Genomic DNA, 21,054 nt, shown 5'->3' on the forward strand with positions numbered 1-21,054 from the left:
ATAGGCAACTGTGCAGCAATGCACAGTGACTCAAGTGCCTTGGCCATGACAGCAATACAGCATTTTATTAAACAGAGGTAAGCTGGCCTTTGGTACAAGACTCCTGATTGGAGTTCAGATCATTGTTTTACCTTTTATGCACTTTGTAGGAATGGTGCATAAAAAGGGCATCCACTGAACAATTACCCATCCCTGACGATCCAGCAGCTTCAATTGCAGCCACAATTGGAGCCAGTACCTGGACCAGTGTCAGTGGTTCTAGATGAGTTGGATGACTGATGCAGAGAACTGGCCCTCTTGGCTCTTAGCTGCTCTAGGGATGGTGGAAGCAACACCAGAGTAGCTGAACGCTGCACAAGTGATTGTAGGAACTGTACCAGGACTTTACTCAGAGTGGCTGTCGGGTACTTTCTTACCATCAGCTTCTTACTCAGAGCAACCTAAGTATTCTAAGATGAGTATTGAGAACAGCTTAAAGGCAAAACCTTTACCAGCGGCCAAAGGAAGCTTCCAGGGATGTGGCCTCTACTCCAGCTGTTCTTTGTCAGAAAGGTGAAATGGTTTGACCTTTTGGCCATGATGATCAGAACTCCAGAGGGAAGAACAGCCAGAAGATTGTGTCCTGAGGAGACATGTCACCAGTACCAGGATAAACAACTGTGGCTATATTATCTACAGTTCCCGGGTGGGGGGGGTGCAATGGGTGTATGTGCCTGTTGTTTCACCCCAGGGAGACTATAGTGTTACAGATGGTGCCATAGACAGTTCTGCGGCCCCTTCAGTACCACTAATAATGCATATGCACATTCAGCACAGCCTTAAGAGCATGCTTCCTCATTTAAACATGGGCGTGACCCCATGCCAGTGAGGGAAACACTATTATGTATGTGGGTATATAGGCAAACAGCCAGCCAGGAAGCACACTTGCTGTGAGCCACAAACGTTTGGTGCCCTGTCACTGTGCCCCCTGAGGGCTGCCCTCTGGATGAGGGAAAGGGGCCCATGAACCATCAGGCATCCCCTGCCATATGCACATTCAGTGCCAGCACAGCCTTAAGAGCATGCTTCCTCATTTAAACATGGGCGTGACCCCATGCCAGTGAGGGAAACACTATTATGTATGTGGGTATATAGGCAAACAGCCAGCCAGGAAGCACACTTGCTGTGAGCCACAAACGTTTGGTGCCCCGTCACCGTGCCCCCTGAGGGCTGCCCTCTGGATGAGGGAAAGGGGCCCATGAACCATCAGGCATCCCCTGCAGGCAGACACAGTCACTCAATGCACTTGCAGAGAGATTTGTGTTCCTTTGAAGTGCAGATGAATGCTGTCTGCACAGTGAAAGACATCACATTTGCTTTAGGCAGCTGCTCTGTATTTCACTAATATGCTGCCCTAAGGCAGCCACATGTTTAAGCCTGCCCTGGGGACATCACAGTGACGGTAATAGAGCATACTGTCCCTATTTGCACCCGGCCTACCAATATGAAGGTGCACCACAATGGAAACAGGACAGTGCACACTATTTGGAATATGGGCCCAATAGCGTCAAAGATTTGCTGTAGAGATCAGTGCCAAATACTGCTTTTGAAAGAAGTGGAATGGCACAACATACAGATATTTAACATACTTCCCAGTACAGTGCGCATTTAGTGCTGGAAAAATCCTGAAATAACCAGAACCTGCCTGGTGCGGATTTCTACGAATACAGGGAATCTGTTGGTGAGGGGGATGCATTGAAGGTGGCTGCCATGCTTTTTGGGCTAGATGCAGGCAAGGAAATCCAGAGTCAGTGGCTTAGCGCTAAATAGGGTGGGGCAATAAGTGTTGCAACTAGTTGGCCCTTTGGTTGATGAGCCACCAGAGCAATGCTTCTGCTAGCAGAGACAAGATGAGACTCAACCAGTGGAGCCCTAGCAGGCTCCCCATCTCTTTATGGAGCATGGGAAACAGAGGTTGGCAATTGGACAATCATCCTTTTTAGCTGGCTTGCCCACATTAGCTGACCTGTACCCTCTTTGTTTTATTATAAACCCTGAGAGAGCTGACTAATAGGATAAATTGCTGTGAAAAGGTTCTCCTTTTTGCGGTCACCCCCATGGTCACCCCCATGTTGCGTGGTCACCCCCATGTTTTCAGAATTTTATTGCTCATTTGTAGACTATGCTCACTGGGGCGCACTGCTGTACAGTGTCCAGTATATGTGTTGTGATCCCTAAAAACATGTAGAAATTGGCCATTCCCTGATTGGCATATTTAACTCTCCTATAAGGTGATAGTATATGGTGTAGAAAATACAACAATGTTATGGAAAGTATATGTCACTTGTGTACTGCAGTGCTTACTGTGCTATCTACTAGTGTTACGAGGAAACATGGCTTAAGGCCAAGCATTGTCGTCTGACTTCTGTACATTAAAACTGCAGTCAGACCTGTCAAAATAACTGAGACGAAAATCTCCTTTCTAAATAATAATATCACTGCTATGTAGGCCACAAAGAAGGATACATAGGCCCTCATTCTGACCCTGGCGGTCGGCGGAGAGACGGCGGTCGGACCGCGAACAGACCGGCGGTATTAAAAATGGCATTCTGACCGCGGCGGTCCCCGCCGCGACCGACCGCTACTTCTCCACTCCGACCGCCACGGCGGTCATGACCGCGGGGCTGGAGTTTGCGCACTCCGGCCCGGCGGTCGTCCCAAGACCGCCAAGGGTATTATGACCCTGCCTACCGCCGCGGTTTCTTGCGGGCGGGAACCGCCGTGCGAACCATGGCGGTAAGCACTATCGGGGCCAGGGAATTCCTTCCCTGGCACTGATAGGGGTCTCCCCCACCCCCCACTACCCACCCGAGTCCTCCCCCCACACCCTCCACCCCCCTGCAACCCCCCAGAGGTGGTACGAACCCCCTCCCCACCCCCACCCCGACATGCACATACATGTACCCCGACATGCACACACCCCCAACATGCACATATACACACCCCCTACACACACATACACAACGGGGACACATACCCGCACACATACATGCCGACATGCGCACCTGCCGAACAGCACACATTACCCATAGACACAGCAGCACCCCCCGCCCGCATACACGCACTCACACACCCCCTCTACACACCCACACGCACACCCCCATGCACGCCCACATCACACAACACCCCCCCACCCCCTCCCCTCACGGACGATCAACTTACCTTGTGCGTTGGTCCTCCAGGAGGCGACGGGAGCCATAGGGACGTGACCGCCAACAGAAGACCGCCAACAGAAGACCGCCACACGGAAATGTGGGTCGTAATTCTGTGGGCGGTGTTCTGCTGGCGTGGCGGTGGAGGTTGACCAGTCTCCACTTTCCCGCCGACCGCCAGTGTGGCTGCTGGCGGTTTTCCGGCGGAACGCTCCCAGCGGTCAGAATGCGCACAGCGGCACACCGCCGCGGTCGGCGGTCTTCACCGCGGCGGTAACTCAGCGGTCTTGCGAAAAGACCGCCAAGGTCAGAATGAGGGCCATAGTATTTAAAATGGGACATATCGATAGGTTATGTTCGCATGACCCTGCATTGACTAGGCCCAAAAAGCTGTTTTCACTGTGAAAGGTTATGGCTTTCTTTCTGACGAAGCTAGAGCAGAGATTAAAATATTTAGCTTGACTCAGAGTTTGTACCAGCTGAGAAACATGATTCTTAATATTTGTTAAACATCCAATCTAACAGAAAATGTAGCTTTTATTACATATTTAGGAAAAGTAAATTTTAGAAAGTCACCTTTTTCCTGCCTGGAGCTCTTGGTGGCTAATTTGCATTAGCTCTCGAGTGGCTGCTCACCCAGTGCTTAACCTTAATAAGGTGAGAAAACTGTTCCCAGAGCAGACCCAACGGCTTGGGTGTGGGGAGGTGTTTTTCTTCCCCTTGGTGGAAGACCATTTTGGGTACACCCAGGAACTTCATTAACTTGTAAAGGGGCCAGCTCTTTTAACAGTGAAGTTGGGAGTTGGTGAAGGCAGTCCTTTGTTTCTCTCGCCAGGCTAGCTCCAAACCCAGTCAGACAGGAGCTAGCCCTACAACAGTTTTGAGTAGCCACAGAGGAGGGGACTCTTCATTTTCCTGTCCACACCTCTCGGTGGACAAACAGACTCTGCACAATGGAGGAAGGGTTTTCCCACTTTGGATTTTAGGAGTAAGGTGCACTGTGGGATTATTTACAGTGGAGCAAAAAGGAAATTTTTTAAAGGTAGGTAGGGTTACTACTGGGGACTTTTACCCCATTGCTTAGGAGGAGACAAGTGTCACCCGGAGGCACTAACTAGTGCCATCCATACACTATCCACCCCAAGATACCCTCAGAACACTCTTTGGACTTGTGGAAGAAGAGAAGGAGTGCATCTGCTGTTTGGGACCTGTGAGAAGACCTGTAGGACTGGACCTGTTCCCACTTGAGGAAAGGACAATGATGTGGACTTCACAGGTCAGTTGGCTTACTTCCTGGGTGCCTATGGGGACCTAACAAGCTGCAAGAAACCTATTCCATGAAGTGTGCTGCTGACACGGAGCAACTGGACGAGGACTGGACCCTTCCAGTGACCTCTGCTAGTGTGTTCTGACCTCCAAGTGCTGTTCCTGAGGTCCTGGGATCCTTGGCTATGTCTAATTGTACATCTCCTAATAACATTGAATAGGTAAGTCTTAGGACATGTTTGGTAAGTCTTAGGACATGTTTGGACTTTCAGATCTTAGGAGGACCAGGACCACCAATTAAGCCAATCTGCTGATGGTGCAATTTCGCTGGACTGAAGAAAGATTTCTCTCCCACTTCAAGCTTATCCACCGCAGCTAATCTGTTTCAGTTTAACACACTTTCTTTAAATTAAGCTTGTCTACTCCATGTAATAGCTATTAGGGGTTCAGCTTAAGTTTAAATTACTGAAACTTTGAGTAGACCTAACAGGTGAATGACTTTATTACTTGTGGTGGACTTCCGTCCATCTCAATTAATAATTATTTTCCTAACCGATGCCATTTTGAAAATGGGGCCATGTTTTACACACGTATTCATGACCGTGTCATCCTAACGGATGCATGAAGCAACTGGAGCAAACATTGACAAAACCGATAGGTTTGGGCTATAAACTCTGTAAAAATGCCTTTTGTTTTCTCTTTTTGGATCAGTTTCTAAAACAAACATACGGGTTCTGACACTTCGGTATAACTCCTGCATAGCCTACGCCCATTAATTCCATATTTCTCTGGTGCAAACAGGATGCAAAATACAGACAGAATATGAACTAAATTGCATTTCAAGAATACTGGATTCAAATAAAAAGATGCCATAATAAGCAAATGAACTACAGATTTGTATAGGAAGCACCTGGTCACAAACGTATGACACATAAAGAGAATGTGCATTCGCCTTTGGCTTCATAAATTAAACTTGTGGCTTCTTACATTTAGTGTTTGGAAATACTTATAGCAACATTTGGCTATACGTCATTACAGAATAAATCACATCTTTAAAATGTAATCTTATTTTATTATGGCTGGAACTTAACTTACCATAGTCAGAAAGTGTGCATGCATGGGCAAACGACAGCAGCATATCCAGCATTGAAACCGTGTCAGACAGTTTGTAGAGGCAGTGTATGTGTTCATATATTTCACTAAGTAGTTTGCACACCACCCTGCAAACATAAAATTACGTGGGAAATTATATTTATTTTAAATTACACACATTTAATATTGTATTTGCTTATTTAAATGTTCTGATACTATAGCTTAATAAAATTTGCACTGTCAGGAAGGCCAAAATGCATTAAAAACAATCATTTCATATAAAGTTCATATGACAGCTAACTGTCAACGTCTGCCACAGCTAATGTGCATCATAACATGCAAATTCAGACCTGATTACCCCCTAAATCGTACCATTATTGTCTTTAAATTACTTCTCTAGAAAGGTATTTACTTTAGGTTAGCAAGCTTTAGAAATGTTTCCCTAAGATTAGGGAGATTCTAGAACATGTGAAACAATATAAAAACAAATATGTACTTCCAAAATTCAAGGATTTGTTAGAGTCCACTCAGTACACCGCACTCTAAAGAAGCTTTTATTTAAAATGTTTCTATATCAGTATTTTGGTTTAATAGTGTCAGGAGAGCTTCACTCAAATCCACTGCAATGTATGTCTAAACATCAGAAACATACGTTTTCACTTTTTAACAACAACAAAACCTGACAAACCCCGTGCATCAACACCCTCCCTTTCCCGCCTCCCAGCTTCTATGGAGTGTACCACATGTCACAACCCACTCAGCCCCCCAAGGCATATCCAGGTTGTGTGCAAGTTCATCTGTATTCGACAGCCATATAGTGAGTCAATTTTACAAAACCAATTTTGACTTCGCCTCTGCTCACTCAGTCTGTGCCACCTTGGCTCGGAGTTGTATGCTCCAGCAACGCCTGAGTCCTTGCTGCCAATGCCATTAGGATATCCTGTGCTTTCTCGTCCTTCCTCGTTCTCCTCAGGTGTGTCTTCTCCTCCCCAACCCACTCCACCAGGACCTTCTACCAAGCTTCTTTCATTGGGGGACGTCGACTCAACCAATTAATTGCAATACGCCTCCTTGCTACTGTGAGGCCCAATAATGTATAACGTCTGCTAAGTTTCTTTTTCAGGTTCTCTGGGAGGAACCCTAAAAGACATTAGCTATTCATGGGGTAAACGTCCCAACCTGTCGCCCTATTAAAGTGTACCAGAACTGCTCTCAAATAGTCTACCACCAGTGCCAGACTATGGCCCTCATCACAACCCTGGCGGTAAATCCCGCTTTCCGCCGTACTGAAGACCGCCAACATACCATTTCAGCAGCAGAATTCCGCTACAGGTATCATGACCCACAGCTTGGAATCCGCCACAATACAGACACCCACACAAGTCCGCCACACCAAAGGTTAGTGATAAATTGGCAATACCAAAATCCTACACCGTCACGCCAACAAGAATACACCCACACTATCACGACCCACGAATCAACGCAGAGGTCTTTCAACCGTGGTAATCCATTGGCGGTACACACCGCCGTGCTCAAAATACACACACACTTACAAAACACAACCAGATTGGACAATTCGAAATACACACACCTGATACACATACACAGACCACACCCACACAGCCAACCAAATATAAAACGCACACCCATATTACCCACAACCCCTTACAATGACATTTTTGGAAGAAGCACAGAGAGAGAGAATAGCAAACACAAACCCAGCATCCACAGGCACACAACACCATCACTTATACAACATCCACGCACCTCATTCAACACACACCAACACATCCCCTCACACATCACAACAGACAGCACCTCACACATCACCCACACCACATCATGGCACCTCAAAGACACCCCAGGTTTTCAGAGGAGGAGCTCCGGGTCATGGTGGAGGAAATCATCTGGGTAGAGCCACAGCTATTCGGATCACAGGTGCAGCAGACATCCATTGCAAGGAAGATGGAGCTATGGCGGAGAGTTGTCGACAGGGTCAACACAGTGGGACAGCATCCAAGAACACTGGATGACATCAGGAAGAGGTGGAACAACCTACGGGGGAAGGTATGTTCTGTGGTATCCAGACACCAGATTGCTGTACAGAGGACTGGCGGTGGACCCCCACCTCCTCCCACACAACTAACAACATGGGAGGAACAATTCTTGGTGATCAAGCATCCTGAGGGCCTCGCAGGAGTAGCAGGAGGACTGGACTCTGGTAAGTGAAATCTTTACTACCATATCCCCCCACCCCATCTGCATGCCATCACATACTGCCACTCCTACCCTCACCCCCATCACTCCATCAACTCCATATGTCCCACAATCACAACCCACACATCTCAATACTAAGGCCCTGCATGCAACACCTATGCATGGACCACCGTCACCAAAGCATGGCCAGTACAGAAACCCACACAGACCCCCAAACCAACTATCACAAAAGGGCTAACACAATGAGGCAAGCACAGGAGTAGAGGGTACCACACCCCAACAGGACCCATACCCAACATCACCGGACAGGAGGTGCCAGACATATCCAGTCCCCCCACAGAAGAGGCCCACAGTGATGACAGCAGCTCTGCACGCCTGGATCAAGATGACCAGCCCGGCCCATCAGGGACCTCGGGACAGTCGGTTCCCCTGACGCAGTCACAAACCACCACAGAGTCTCCCCCTCAGGAAACACCACCACAGCACCCACCCAGCGGGCCCATCCCTCTGTCCCCAGGACACGTCAATCAGCAGTGTGTCCACCACTACAGGGAACCCAGGCAAACCCACCAACCCAAGTTCATTGAGGGACCTGGGGTCAGTGGCAGTGGGCACACAGTTCAGGGGACAGAAGTACAGGATAACAGGGAAGCTGGAAGGACTGCTGTGCGACAGGGGGAGGACAGGCCCAGGGAACCGACTCTCCACGAGGCACTCTCCAACATCATGGGAGCATACCACCATTCCCAGGAGACCATGGGCATGGTACTGGCCAAGTTTCAGGAGACCCAGCGGCTGCAGGAGGAACACTACCTTGGGATCAGGGAGGACTTGAAGTCCATTAACACCACCCTGGTCACCATTGCAGGGGTGCTGGCAGACCTGGCCAACACCATGAGGGACACAGTGGGACACAAACGGGTCCCTGACACTAGCCTGGACAATGAACAGTCCTCCACATCCGCCGGCGCTAGTGGACAGGAGGCACTGCCACAGGAACAACAGGCCACCAACACCCCACACCCTGCAGAAGGCGAACCACCCCACAAACGGTCCCTGAGATCCAGGAACAAGACAGAGAACATTGCCAAGACCCCGCCAGGAAATAAGACCCTCCTGACTGTCACCCTTCTGTCCCACTTTATAACCCTGTCCACCTTAAACTGCCATTGCTCCACTTCCTATGCCCCTATGGACAATGCACCTGGGAGACCAAGAAACTGAACTCTACCATGGACATTCCTCCATCATCACCCCAGCCCATTGCACATCCCCCTCCACTTATTAGCACAGAAATAAACACCCTTGAATCACAAATCAATCTGGAGTCAGTCTGTACTTTCACAAATGTATAATTGCAACCTCTCTGAAATATAGCAATGTCAATGTTCATGTTCACACACCAATGTTACACAGTTGTTGGGCAGCAGTAAACATAGCAGAGGGCACAAAGTGGGACCCAGATCTGTAAAATGGAAAGACAAAGTGACATGTCAGGGTCCATACACAGAGGTAAAAAGGCAGATTTATGCTATGTCCTACAGTAGTATGAGATGTGTGAAGCAGTGCCATCCTCTTACCTGTGTCTCACTGGAAGTATTGCATGATGATATTATTTAGGTTGTCTATAGCTTCTTCTTCTGCCTCCTCTTCTTCACTGTCCACAGGCTCCACAGCTGCCACAAGACCAGCATCAGGCCCATCTTCCTGAAGAAAAGGCACCAGGCGTCGCAAAGCCAGGTTGTGCAACATACAGCATGCTGCGATTATCTGGCACACCTTCTTTGTGAATAGTATAGAGATCCACCTGTCAGATGGAGGCACCGGAATCTGGCCTTCAGGAGGCCGAAGGTGTGCTCTATTATCCTCCTAGTTCACCAATGTTCCTCATTGTAGCGTTCCTCTGCCCTTCTCCTGGGATTCCTCACTGAGGTCAGTAGCCATGACAAGTTGGGGTAACCAGAGTCACCTGCAAATATCGAGGGACAAAAGTTAGACATCCTCCAAACATTAGGGAATCTCCCATACCCAAGACAACAAATGGAACTGTGTGGGGACTTTAGGCTCACCTATTAGCCATACACAGTACCTCTGGAGTTGCCCCATCACATAAGGGATGCTGCTATTTCTCAAAATGTAAGCATCATGCACTGAGCCCGGATACTTGGCATTCATATGGGAGATGTATTGGTCTGCCAAACACACCATCTGAACATTCATAGAATGGTAACTCTTCCGGTTTCTGTACAACTGTTCATTCCTGTTGGGGGGGGAGGACAAGTGCCACATGTGTACCATCAATGGCACCAATGATGTTGGAGATATGTCCCAGGGCATAAAAATCACCTTTCACTGTGGGCAAATCCTCCACTTGAGGGAAAACGATTTAGCTGCGCATGTGTTTCAGCAGGGTAGACAATACTCTGGACAACACATTAGAGAACATTGGCTGGGACATCCCTGATGCCATGGCCACTGTTGTTGAAAAGACCCACTGGGCAGGAAATGGTGTACAGACAGAACCTGCACTGGAGGGGGGATTCCTGTGGGATGGCAGATATCTGAAATCAGGTGTGGCTCCAATTTGGCACACAGTACCTGGATTGTTGCACGATCAAGTCTGTAAGTGATAATGATCTGTCTCTCTTCCATTGTCGACAGGCCCACCAGGGGTCTGTATACCAGAGGATGCCACCATCTCATCACCTGCCCCAGCGAATGTGCCCTATGGAGGAGAACAGTGAGCAGAGGGTCACACAACACTTAGGTATCACAGTGTGTTTTTTGCAAAAACGTTACAAAATCGCCATGTGCCTTTGTCTGTCCGTATTCCTGGCCTAAATAGGTGTGACGCAGTTTTTTTGCCTGCCATGTGGCCCCCTGAAATGGCAGATGCCTGACATGTAAGGTGGGACAAGGGGAAATGAGGTAACTGCGTTGGCGTTGTATACCGTAGCGGTAGGCGGTCGAAGACCGCAGTGCAATTCAGCATTGGTTAACATTGGGCCCTATGGGTTCTAAGAGCCAAAAGGTAACGGAACGCACCGCCGCGGACGTGGCCGCCATTATCTAACTGTTGCCTCACTTGATACCTGACCTTCAACAGGAGAGGGCCTACACTGCAAGTGCTGCTGTGACCTGTGTCTGGAAGCGACGATGGCTACAGTGTCTGGGGAAAGGGCCTCTGCCTTCACTTCGGAGGAGTTGGAGAAACTGGTGGATGGAGTCCTCCCCCAATACACGCAACTGTACGGTCCTCCAGACAAACAGGTGAGTACACTGTGAGCATGGTGGATGCCACATGATTGTATGGAGTGTCGTGGATGCAAGAGACGGGGGAGGGAGGGAAGGCCAGCATGTGAGGATAGTGTGTGTGTATGTATGTCTGGGCCATGGTGGGAGGTGTTTAGGCAATGCGTGAGAAGAACTGTACGGGATCGTAACATCCATTCTAACTTCACTTTTCCTCTAGGTCAGTGCCCACCAGAAGAAGGGTATTTGGCGTGCTATCGCCAAGGACATGCAGACCCTAGTGGTCTACCATAGACGGAGCACCCACTGCCAGAAAAGATGGGAGGACCTGCGCCGCTGAAACAAGAAGATGGCGGAGGCCCAGCTGGGTATGGCCTCCCAACGTGGAAGAGGTGCCCATCGCACCATGACCCTCCTGATGTACCAGATCCTGGAGGTGGCCTATCCGGAGTTGGATGGGCACTTGAGGGCATCACAGCAGCCACAAGGGGGTGAGTACAGTCTAATTTAGCTGACTGCGTGATTTACGAGGTGTCTGGCTGGGGGAAGTGGGCTATGGGTTCCCCTAGGCGAGGGCGAACTTGATAGGGTAGGTCTCTTGTTAGGCAGGCTCTGTGGCACTCCAACCCCAATAGTGGTAATAGCCATTTACAACTAGTCAGGCTCCTGTGGGTTCCAGGTGTGTAGTAAATGGGCTTAGACATCGTCCCTCATGGGAATGGGAATTTCCTAAGAACTGTTAGTGCATGGCTTAGTGCATAGGGCTGGTCCCTGTGTGTTGTGGCTGCCAATGGTACTGGTGTTGCATGCACTGACCATGTGTATCTTCTGTCTTTCCCCCCCTTTTTTGTTTTGTCACCCTGTGCATTAGCATCATCTGGCAGAGGAGCAGTGGCACCGGAGCAGGAGGGAGCTGCATCCCACATGGCCCTGGAGGGTGAAGTAACGGAGTCTGAAGGCACCAGTGGGACGGAGGGCGAGGGGAGCTCCACAACAGGGACAGGAGCATACACCAGCAACAGCAACTCCTCCTCTGATGGGAGCTCTATTGCGGTGGTGGGAGCTCCCTTGAGGTGGTGTGCTAACCTCTGTGCCCACCGCATCAACAGGTACAGCCGTCACCCCAGCTACCAGCACCGCCCTTTCAGATGCCCCTCAGCGTGTGTCGTGTGTCCCGTGCCCGCTCACTCAGGAGGGTGGGCATCTCCTTTGCCCCAGGCACCTCAGCCCCTGCCCCAGACAGCCCTGCTGCCCTCAGTGAGGAGGCTATTGACCTCCTGAGATCTCTCACTGTTGGGCAATCTACCATTTTGAATGCCATCCAGGGTGTTGAGAGATATTTGCAACAAACAAATGCATACCTGGAGGGCATTCATTCTGGGCAGGCGGCCCAACAGAGAGTATTTCAGGCTCTGGCCTCAGCACTGATGGCAGCCATTGTCGCTGTGTCCAGCCTCCCCCCTCCAACTTCCTCCACCCAGACCCAATCCCCTGTACCTCAGCCTATCCCAAGCACACCATCAGACCAGCATGCACACTCATCAACACACAAGAGTGGACATGGCAAACATAAGCACCACACATCCCACAGGCACTCACACAAGCACCATCCCCATGCAGACACACCAACATCCACCGCCTCCACTGTGTCCCCCTCCTCCACGTCCTCCTCCACCCTCCCTGTCTCCTCTCCACTTACACCTGCATGCACTACATCCTCAGCCACTACCTCCATCACCAGCACGCCCATCACCACACACCGCTCACGTGCAATCATCACCCCCACTACCATTCACACATCCCCTGTGTCCTCTCCCTGTGTGTCTGTGAGCCCTCCTCCCAAAGTACACAATCGCAGGCACACACCCACCCAACAGCCATCCACCTCACAACAGCTTCCGGCCCATGCACCTTCACCCAAATTCAGCAAACGTACACCTCCTACAACCACTACCTATTCCTCCACTCCCAAACCCCTCCATCTTCCCGTCCCAGTGTGTCTAAGAAACTTTTCCTGGCTAACATTGACCTCTTCCCTACACCTCCCCCCCCGGGTCCCAGCCCAGCACCTCAGCCACCAAATCCCCAATCACAGTAGTGCCAGCAACTCCGGTCTCATCGAGTGCGCCACACATCAGGGCTGCCAATGTGCCACCTAGCTAGGCCAAGGAGCAGGCCATTCTGCCACCTGCCAAGGTGAAGAAGGAGCCCACATCCCAGAGGGAGAAGCCACACCTACCAGCAAGCAAGGGATCCTCCAAGCCAAAAGGGGACAGTGGCAAGACACCAGCGGCAACATCCAACGTGGGGTAGGGACACAAGCCGAAGAGCAGGTCAGGACAGGGCACGGTGGCTCCGACTGAGGGACTAGAGTCACCCCTTCTGTCAACCACTACACCAACCTGCACTGCCACCAGCACCGCCACCTGCACCTCCACCTGCACCACCACCAGCACCGCCACCTGCACGTCTGCTGCTTCAGCAACAGTCCCCAGCATCATCCCCAATGGGCAGCCGTCCGAGGCTGCAGGAGACTTCCTGCTGTGTCCCTAAACAGGTGCAGACACATGCACCACCGCCAGCACCTCCGCCACAGACACCGCCGCAAGCACTGCCACCAGCCCCGCGATGTGCTCAGACAGTGCCTACCACAGCTGACATGGCTATCATACCCAGTGGGCAGCCGTCCGAGGCTGCTGGAGAAGTCCTGGACCCTGTGTCATGAGGCATGACTCTCAGCACTGTTTGCACCTGCAGGTGGCAGGCGAAGCCACAGCAGGGTGGGGTATGTCTCTGCCTCCATGGCGTATCATGCTACCTGTTCCCAGGCAATCTCGTGGCACACACACCCATGTGAGGGAATGGGACCTGCAACACTGCATGTGAAGCACTCTGGGCATCAAGCCCCCTCCAGAACCAGTGGAGAATCACATCCACTTCCTCAGTCCTTGGCAGGATGAAGCACTCTGGGCACCAAGCCCACTCTAGAATCAGTGGAGAATCACATCCACTTCCTCAGTCCTTGGCAGGATGAAGCACTCTGGGCACCAAGACCCCTCTAGGACCAGTGGAGAATCACATCCACTTACACAGTCCTTGACAGGTTGAAGCACTCTGGGCACCAAACCCCCTCCAGAACCAGTGGAGACTGGTATCCACTTGTGAGACTGTGGCTTTGCACTCCCCAGGATAGAGCAGTGGGCAAACCACCCACTGGAAAGACTTGTGAGACTGTGGCTTTGCACTTCCCAGGATAGAGCAGTGGGCAGACCACCCACTGGAGAGACTTGTGAGACTGTGGCTTTGCACCCTCCAGGATAGAGAAGTGGGCAAACCACCCACTGGAAAGACTTGTGAGACTGTGGCTTTGCACTCCCCAGGATACAGCAGTGGGCATGGAGCCCCCTCGTGGAGCAGTGGCGTTGTGCGTTCATCCGGCTGAGGTGCCCCCCTCCGCCTCCCCCTGAGGTGCCTGTTTCATTTCGATCTGATGCCCCTGCAGTGTTCTCTCTGTTTCAAGTCAGGTATCTTGTGTGGGCTTTGCCCATCCATTTTGGGACACTAATCCATGGACGATGTTTGATTAATATCCTGACTTGTGTAGTTGGTGTACATATTTGTATATACTGATTTTTTAAATTGCACTGATTTTTATTGATTGCAATCGTTACAATCATTTCCTTTTGTCCTTGCGTTTTTCCAGGGGGTGAGGGGGTGTATATGTAATGTGGCTGCATGTATTTGTGTGTATGGTGTGGGTGAGGGTGGGGGTATTGCGTGTTGCATGTGTGTGTCAATCTCTTTTCCCTCCCCCCCCCCCTGTGTTGTAGGTGCAGTACTCACTGTGGTCGTCGACGGTGTCTTTCATGCTCCTGAAACAGAAGGAGGAAGATCAGCATGGGTAGGACGTGTAGTTGGGCTCCATGGCGTCCTGGTTCCTTGTTGGGTGTTGAGAGGTGAGTGGTTTCCCTTCTGTGTACTGTTTCTGCTGTGCTTTTGATCGCGTTGGGACCGCCCCGGAAAAGGTGGCGGATAGGCCTCTTGTAATGGTGTAGGCGGTACATTGTCTTCCGCCTGTCTGTTGGCGGTTACCGCCGCGGTGTTTGTTTCTACCGCCGTGGCGATCGGAATGTTAAAGTGTCTGTCTGTGTTGGCAGTTTCCACCATGGTCGTGATTCCATTTTTTTTTCGCCGGACTGTTGGCGGAATTACCGCTGCTTTAACACCGACCGCCAGGGTTGTAATGAGGGCCTATATGTATGAATTCAGCTACCTCTGCGTGGCACTTAGGGCAACTTCTCTCCAGAGTGGGTAGATGGAGTGTAGGCATTGTAGGGAAAAGATATATCATGATAATGATATTATACTGTATTTGCTTAAACCTAGCACATGTCACCTCCCTTCGGACCCGCTCATGTATCTTGGACCGGTCCCGTGAAGTAACAGTGTTATAGCTAAGGTGTTGCCATTTATTCTCAATGAGCATTGGTTTCAATTGCCTCTCAGAGTGCAGTGCCCGATACTTTCTGAGCCTGTGTACCCCTGCCACCGCCAAAAGCGTGACCAAAGTATGTGTGTGTTTGGGTGCCTCAAGGAATTTTGGCCATACTTGCCGCGCTGTGGCTGCAATCTTAGCATATCGTAGAAACTGGCCTGTGCCTAGGGTTAAATGTTTGTCTCTGCCTCTTGTAGGGCAATGAATCTTCCCTCTGGGTAGGTCAGACAGCATTATGCAGCCACCTTTTTGCCATTTGTCAACCGCCAATACGTTGGCAATCTGTGCAAAAGGAAATAGCATCCAGACATCCATATCGGGGGCATATTGGGGGCATATAGTGCCTTCCTGACTACCTGCCTCATTGTTCTTTCTCAAACCTTACCCATCAAACGGGTCAGATGTGGGAGTTCCTGAGGAAGGCCAGCACCTCGCAGTAGCAGCTCCCCTAGTTGGTGCCCGTCATGAGATCCCTCTAACAATGATCTCTCCCAGTTCACTTCTCAACCTAGCCAATGTGCTGCATGTTGCAATAGGGCAGTGAAATGGTACAATTCCAAATCAAGGACCTTTAAGCCACCATTGTCCTTGAGTGTGGTTAGTCCCGCCATGAACCTCTTAGCCTGCCATACAAGTTCCACTATAAGCTTGTCTAGCTCGCAGAACACCTCCCTGGGAATCTTACAGAAGGAGCCCTGCACCACATAGAAACAGCGCCGCAGCACAACCATCTTTACTAGCGCTATTTTTCCTATCAATGATAGGTGCAGAGTGTTCCAGAAACTGATTGAGGGTCGTAGACCTGCTATTAAACGTCCCATATTATAGTAAAAAAACAGTTTCTTCTGATGTGTAATATAAATACTGAGATACTTGACATTGTCAACTATCCATGGCAAACCTGACACTGGTAAACTTTACAGGGGTCTGCCCATTAGATGACCCAATGGAAATAGGACTGATTTTGATTCACTGACACGAGGCACCAAAAATTCCCAGAACTATTCCTTCGCATTCAATGAGATCGGAACTGATATGCCATGATATGCAAGACAGACCATGGTGTTGTCGGCAAACAATGGGCCTCATTATGACCCTGGCGGCTGGCGGTAAGCTGGCAGTGTTCCTCCAGCTATTATGACTGTGGCGCAATACCCACGGCCATACCGCCACCCCCCGCCCACTAAACCGCCAGGTCATAATCCACAGGGCAGGGGTGCAAGCACCGCTGCCCTGGGGAATATGAGTCCTCAACCGCCAGCATGGTCACGGCGGTAAACACTGCCATGGAAAGGCTGGAAGTAAGGGGGACTTGGGGTGCCCCTGGGGGCCCCTGCACTGCCCAGACATAGCCCTGTAGCGCATTTCAATGCCCAAATTTCGGGCAGTGAAATCTATTATGAGCCGGCAGCAATGTTGATGTGACTTTTCCGCTGGGCCAGCGGACGGTAACACTGTTACTGTCGCTGGCCCAGCGGAAAACTCATAATAGGGAGCCAGAAATACAGCCAGCACTGGTGGTATTCTGGCTCCCACGGAGGTTGTAATGATGGCCAATGAGACTATGGGGGTCATTCTGACCTCGGCGGTAAAATGCCCTTACCGCCGGTCATAAGACCGCCATAACACGGCCGCGGCCGCGGTCAACCGCCACGGTCATTCTGACCCACAACGGCCAAACCTCCAAAAATCCGTCCTCCACTGCAGCCCGCCACATCTGCGGGCAGCGATAAACTGGAGATGACCAAACCTCCACCGTCACGCCAACAGAAATACGCCCATGCCATTACGACCCACGAATCCACACGGCGGTCATTCAAACGCGGTATTCCATTGGCGCTACACACCGCCGCGGTCAGAATACACACACATCACCAAAACACAGCCACATTGGACAATTTGAAATACACACACCTGATACACATACACACACCACTCCCACACAATCAACCAACTATAAAACACACACCCACATCACCCACAAACCCCTGCGACCATAATTACTGAGAGAAGGAGAGAGAGACACAGCAGACAATCCATAGCAAGACACACTGAGGCACACTACACCATCACACACACCACATAGTAGCACAAAGCACCACTCACCAACATACTCCTCATCACATACACCACCCCACACCTCACCCACACCACCCCATGGCACCCCAAAGGCACCCACGCTTTTCGGACCAAGAACTCCGGGTCATGGTGGAGGAAATCCTAAGAGTGGAACACCAGCTCTTCGGCTCGCAGGTGCAGCACACCAGTATAGCCAGGAAGGCAGAGCTATGGCAGCGGATCGTGGACAGGGTCAACGCGGTGGGACAGCATCCCAGGAATAGGGAGGACATCCGCAAAAGATGGAACGACCTACGGGGGAAGGTCCGATCGATGGTCTCCAGGCACAACATCGCGGTCCAGAAGACTGGCGGCGGACCCCCACCCACCCCTCCCGAATTTACATCGTGGGAGCAAGAGGTCTTGAACATCCTGCATCCTCAGGGCCTCGCTGGAGTAGCCGGAGGAATGGACTCTGGTAAGTCCCATCTCAACTACTACATCCCCCCCACCCCACCAGCATGCCAACCCACACCCCCACCCTCACCCCCAAACCCCCAGCACACATCCTCCCTGACAATGTCTCACCAGCACAACCCACCCATCCCAACACCAACTCCTGCATGCCAACACAAATCATGGGCACCCATCACCTAAGCATGACCACTGCACTAACCCCCCCCCCACTTACTACCCTCACAACACCTCCCTCAAGGGAATGCCTGCACTGGGGGACAAGGGCACCCATAACACGCACGCTATTGCACACACAGAAACAATAACCAAACTCTCTTACCCCATGCAGGACCCGAACGACAACACACCAGCCAGGAGGGTCCAGAAGTGTCCATCCCACCACCGGAACAGGCCCACACTGAGGATAGCAGCTCTGTCGACAGTGAACCTGAGGACCAGCCCGGACCATCGGGGACCTCTGGGCAGTCGGTTCCCCTCAGGCAGCCACAGGCCACACCAGACCCGACCCCCTCTGCCAACACCAGCACAGCTCCCACCCAGCGGGCCCATGCCTCTGTCTCTAGGACAGCTCAATCAGTGGTGTGTCTGCCACTACAGGGCACCCAGGCTAACCCAACACCCCAACAACAACAGGGACCTGGGGGCAGTGGTAGCGGGCACACCGTCCAGGGGACAGAGGCCGGGGGAAACCGGGCAGCTCGGAGGGCTGCTGTGCGACAGGGGGGGGAGGAGAGGCCCAGGGAACCCACTCTCCAAGAGGCCCTCACCACCATCATGGGGGCCTACCACCACTCCCAAGAGACGATGGCGACGGTACTGGCCAGGTTCACGGAGATCCAGGCACAGCAGGAGGAACGCTACATGGGGTTCAGGGAGGAGCTGAGAATCATCGGGACCGCAATGGGGACCATCGTCCTGGCCCTCAACAGGATAGAAGACGCGTTGCGGGACCATGTGTCACCACACAGGGCCCCTGTCACTAGCCCGGACCAGGAACAGCCTACCACCTCCGCCGGCGCTAGTGGACAGGAGGCCCCAACACCACGGCAGGCCACCAGAACCCCACCTCCTGCTGAAGAACAACCACTCCGTAAGAGGAGCCTGAGATCCAAAAAAAAGACAGAGTAGGATGTCAAGACCCCCGCCAGCAGGACATACCCCCTGAACTCTTCCCACTGTCTCACATTGCCACCCTGTCCAACCATGAACTGCCTCTGCTCCATCCTTCCACAGGCAAAAGGACAATGCACCTGTGAGACTGAGAACTGGACTCTGCCATGGACATTACTCCACCCCCACCCATCACCCTTATAATCACATGTACCAATATCTAGCCCTGTAAATAAATCACATATTGCACACAAATCAGTTTGGAGTCATGCTGTATTATAAGCAAATGTATTACATATTACTGTTCAATATCTGTTCTGTCAATTAGTGATGACAACATACCAATGTCAATACGCTGTAGTTCATGGGCAAACCAAGCAGAAGTCAGGCACTGCATCATACAGCACTGAGAAGGGAAGGGAAAATCAAAAATTACCCAAAAATATCTGGTGGGAACTACAAAAAGTACAGATGCAGGAGGCTAGAAGCAATTGGGAAATGGCGTGGGTGATTCTTACCTGGGTGTTACTGGAAATACTGTTGTATCACTCTGTCCCTATTGTCTGTGTCGTTCTCTGAGTCTTCCTCCTCTTCACTCTCCACAGGCTCCACGGCTTCTACAACACCACCATCTGGACCATCCTCCTGCAGGAAAGGCACCTGGCGTCGCAAAGCCAGGTTGTGAAGCATACAGCACGCCACGATGATATGGCACACCTTCTTTGGTGAGTACATTAGGGATCCACCTGTCATATGCAGGCACCTAAACCTGGCCTTCAGGAGGCCAAAGGTTCGCTCAATCACCCTCCTAGTACGCCCATGGGCCTCATTGTAGCGTTCCTCTGCCCTTGTCCGGGGATTCCTCACTGGGGTCAGTAGCCACGGCAGGTTGGGGTAACCAGAGTCACCTATTAGCCACACACGTTGTCTCTGTAGCTGCTCCATCACATAGGGGATGCTGCTATTTCGCATCACATACGCGTCATGCACTGACCCTGGGAACTTGGCATTTACATGGGAGATGTACTGGTCAGCCAAACAGACCACCTGGACATTCATCGAATGATAATTTTTTCTGTTTCGGTACACCTGCTCATCGTCTTTTGGGGGTACCAAAGCCACATGGGTCCCATCAATGGCACCAATGATGTTGGGGATATGTCCAAGGGCATAGAAATCACCCTTCAATGTAGGCAAGTCACCCTCCTCGGGGAAAATGATGTAGCTCCGCATGAGTTTCATCAGGGCAGACAACACTCTGCTCAAAATCTTAGAAAACATAGGCTGAGACATTCCAGATGACATGGCCACTGTGGTCTGGAATGACCCACTGGCCAAAAAATGGAGGACTGACAAAACCTGCACCAGAGGGGGAATCCCTGTGGGTTGGCGGATGGGGGACATCAGGGCTGGCTCCAGCTGGGCACACAGTTCATGGATAGTGGCACGGTCAAGTCTGTATCGAAGTATTATATGGCGTTCTTCCATTGTCGACAGGTCCACCAGCGGTCGGTACACACGAGGATTCCTCCTTCTCATCGCAAGTCCCAGCGGACGGTGCCTAGGAAGGACAACATGGAGCACAGAGTCAGCCAAACCACAGGTACGTACAGACAGCTTGCACAGTTAAAGAATGGCAATGGGTTGAAAGGCGTGTATGTGTGGCAATGCAAGGCCTAGGCCTGTGTGTCGCAGTCAAAATTAAGCCATGTAGGCCCTTGAAATGGCGGCTGCCTGACCTGTGAAGTGGGACAATGGGATGTGAGGTCAATGCGCTGGCGGGGCACACCGTGGCGGTAGGCGGTCGAAGACCGCGGCGCAAAGCCGCATTGGTTAACATTGAAGCCTATGGGTTTCAGGAGCCAATGACGAAGTGCGCCGGCGGTCGCGGTACGC

General features: G+C 51.2%; 1 protein-coding gene across 1 annotated transcript in view; it reads right to left on the reverse strand.

Moving 5' to 3' along the window:
• The window catches only part of MSH4 (mutS homolog 4), a 2,042,424-nt gene that overhangs the window by 502,768 nt on the left and 1,518,602 nt on the right, over positions 1-21,054 (reverse strand). Inside the window, exon 14 of the mRNA XM_069233217.1 lies at positions 5,553-5,677. Coding sequence (XP_069089318.1) covers positions 5,553-5,677 — 125 coding nt within the window. The remainder of the gene's footprint in view (positions 1-5,552; positions 5,678-21,054) is intronic.

The sequence above is a fragment of the Pleurodeles waltl genome, chromosome 4_2 (genome assembly GCF_031143425.1).
Source record: "Pleurodeles waltl isolate 20211129_DDA chromosome 4_2, aPleWal1.hap1.20221129, whole genome shotgun sequence".
In the NCBI taxonomy this organism is placed as follows: domain Eukaryota; kingdom Metazoa; phylum Chordata; class Amphibia; order Caudata; family Salamandridae; genus Pleurodeles; species Pleurodeles waltl.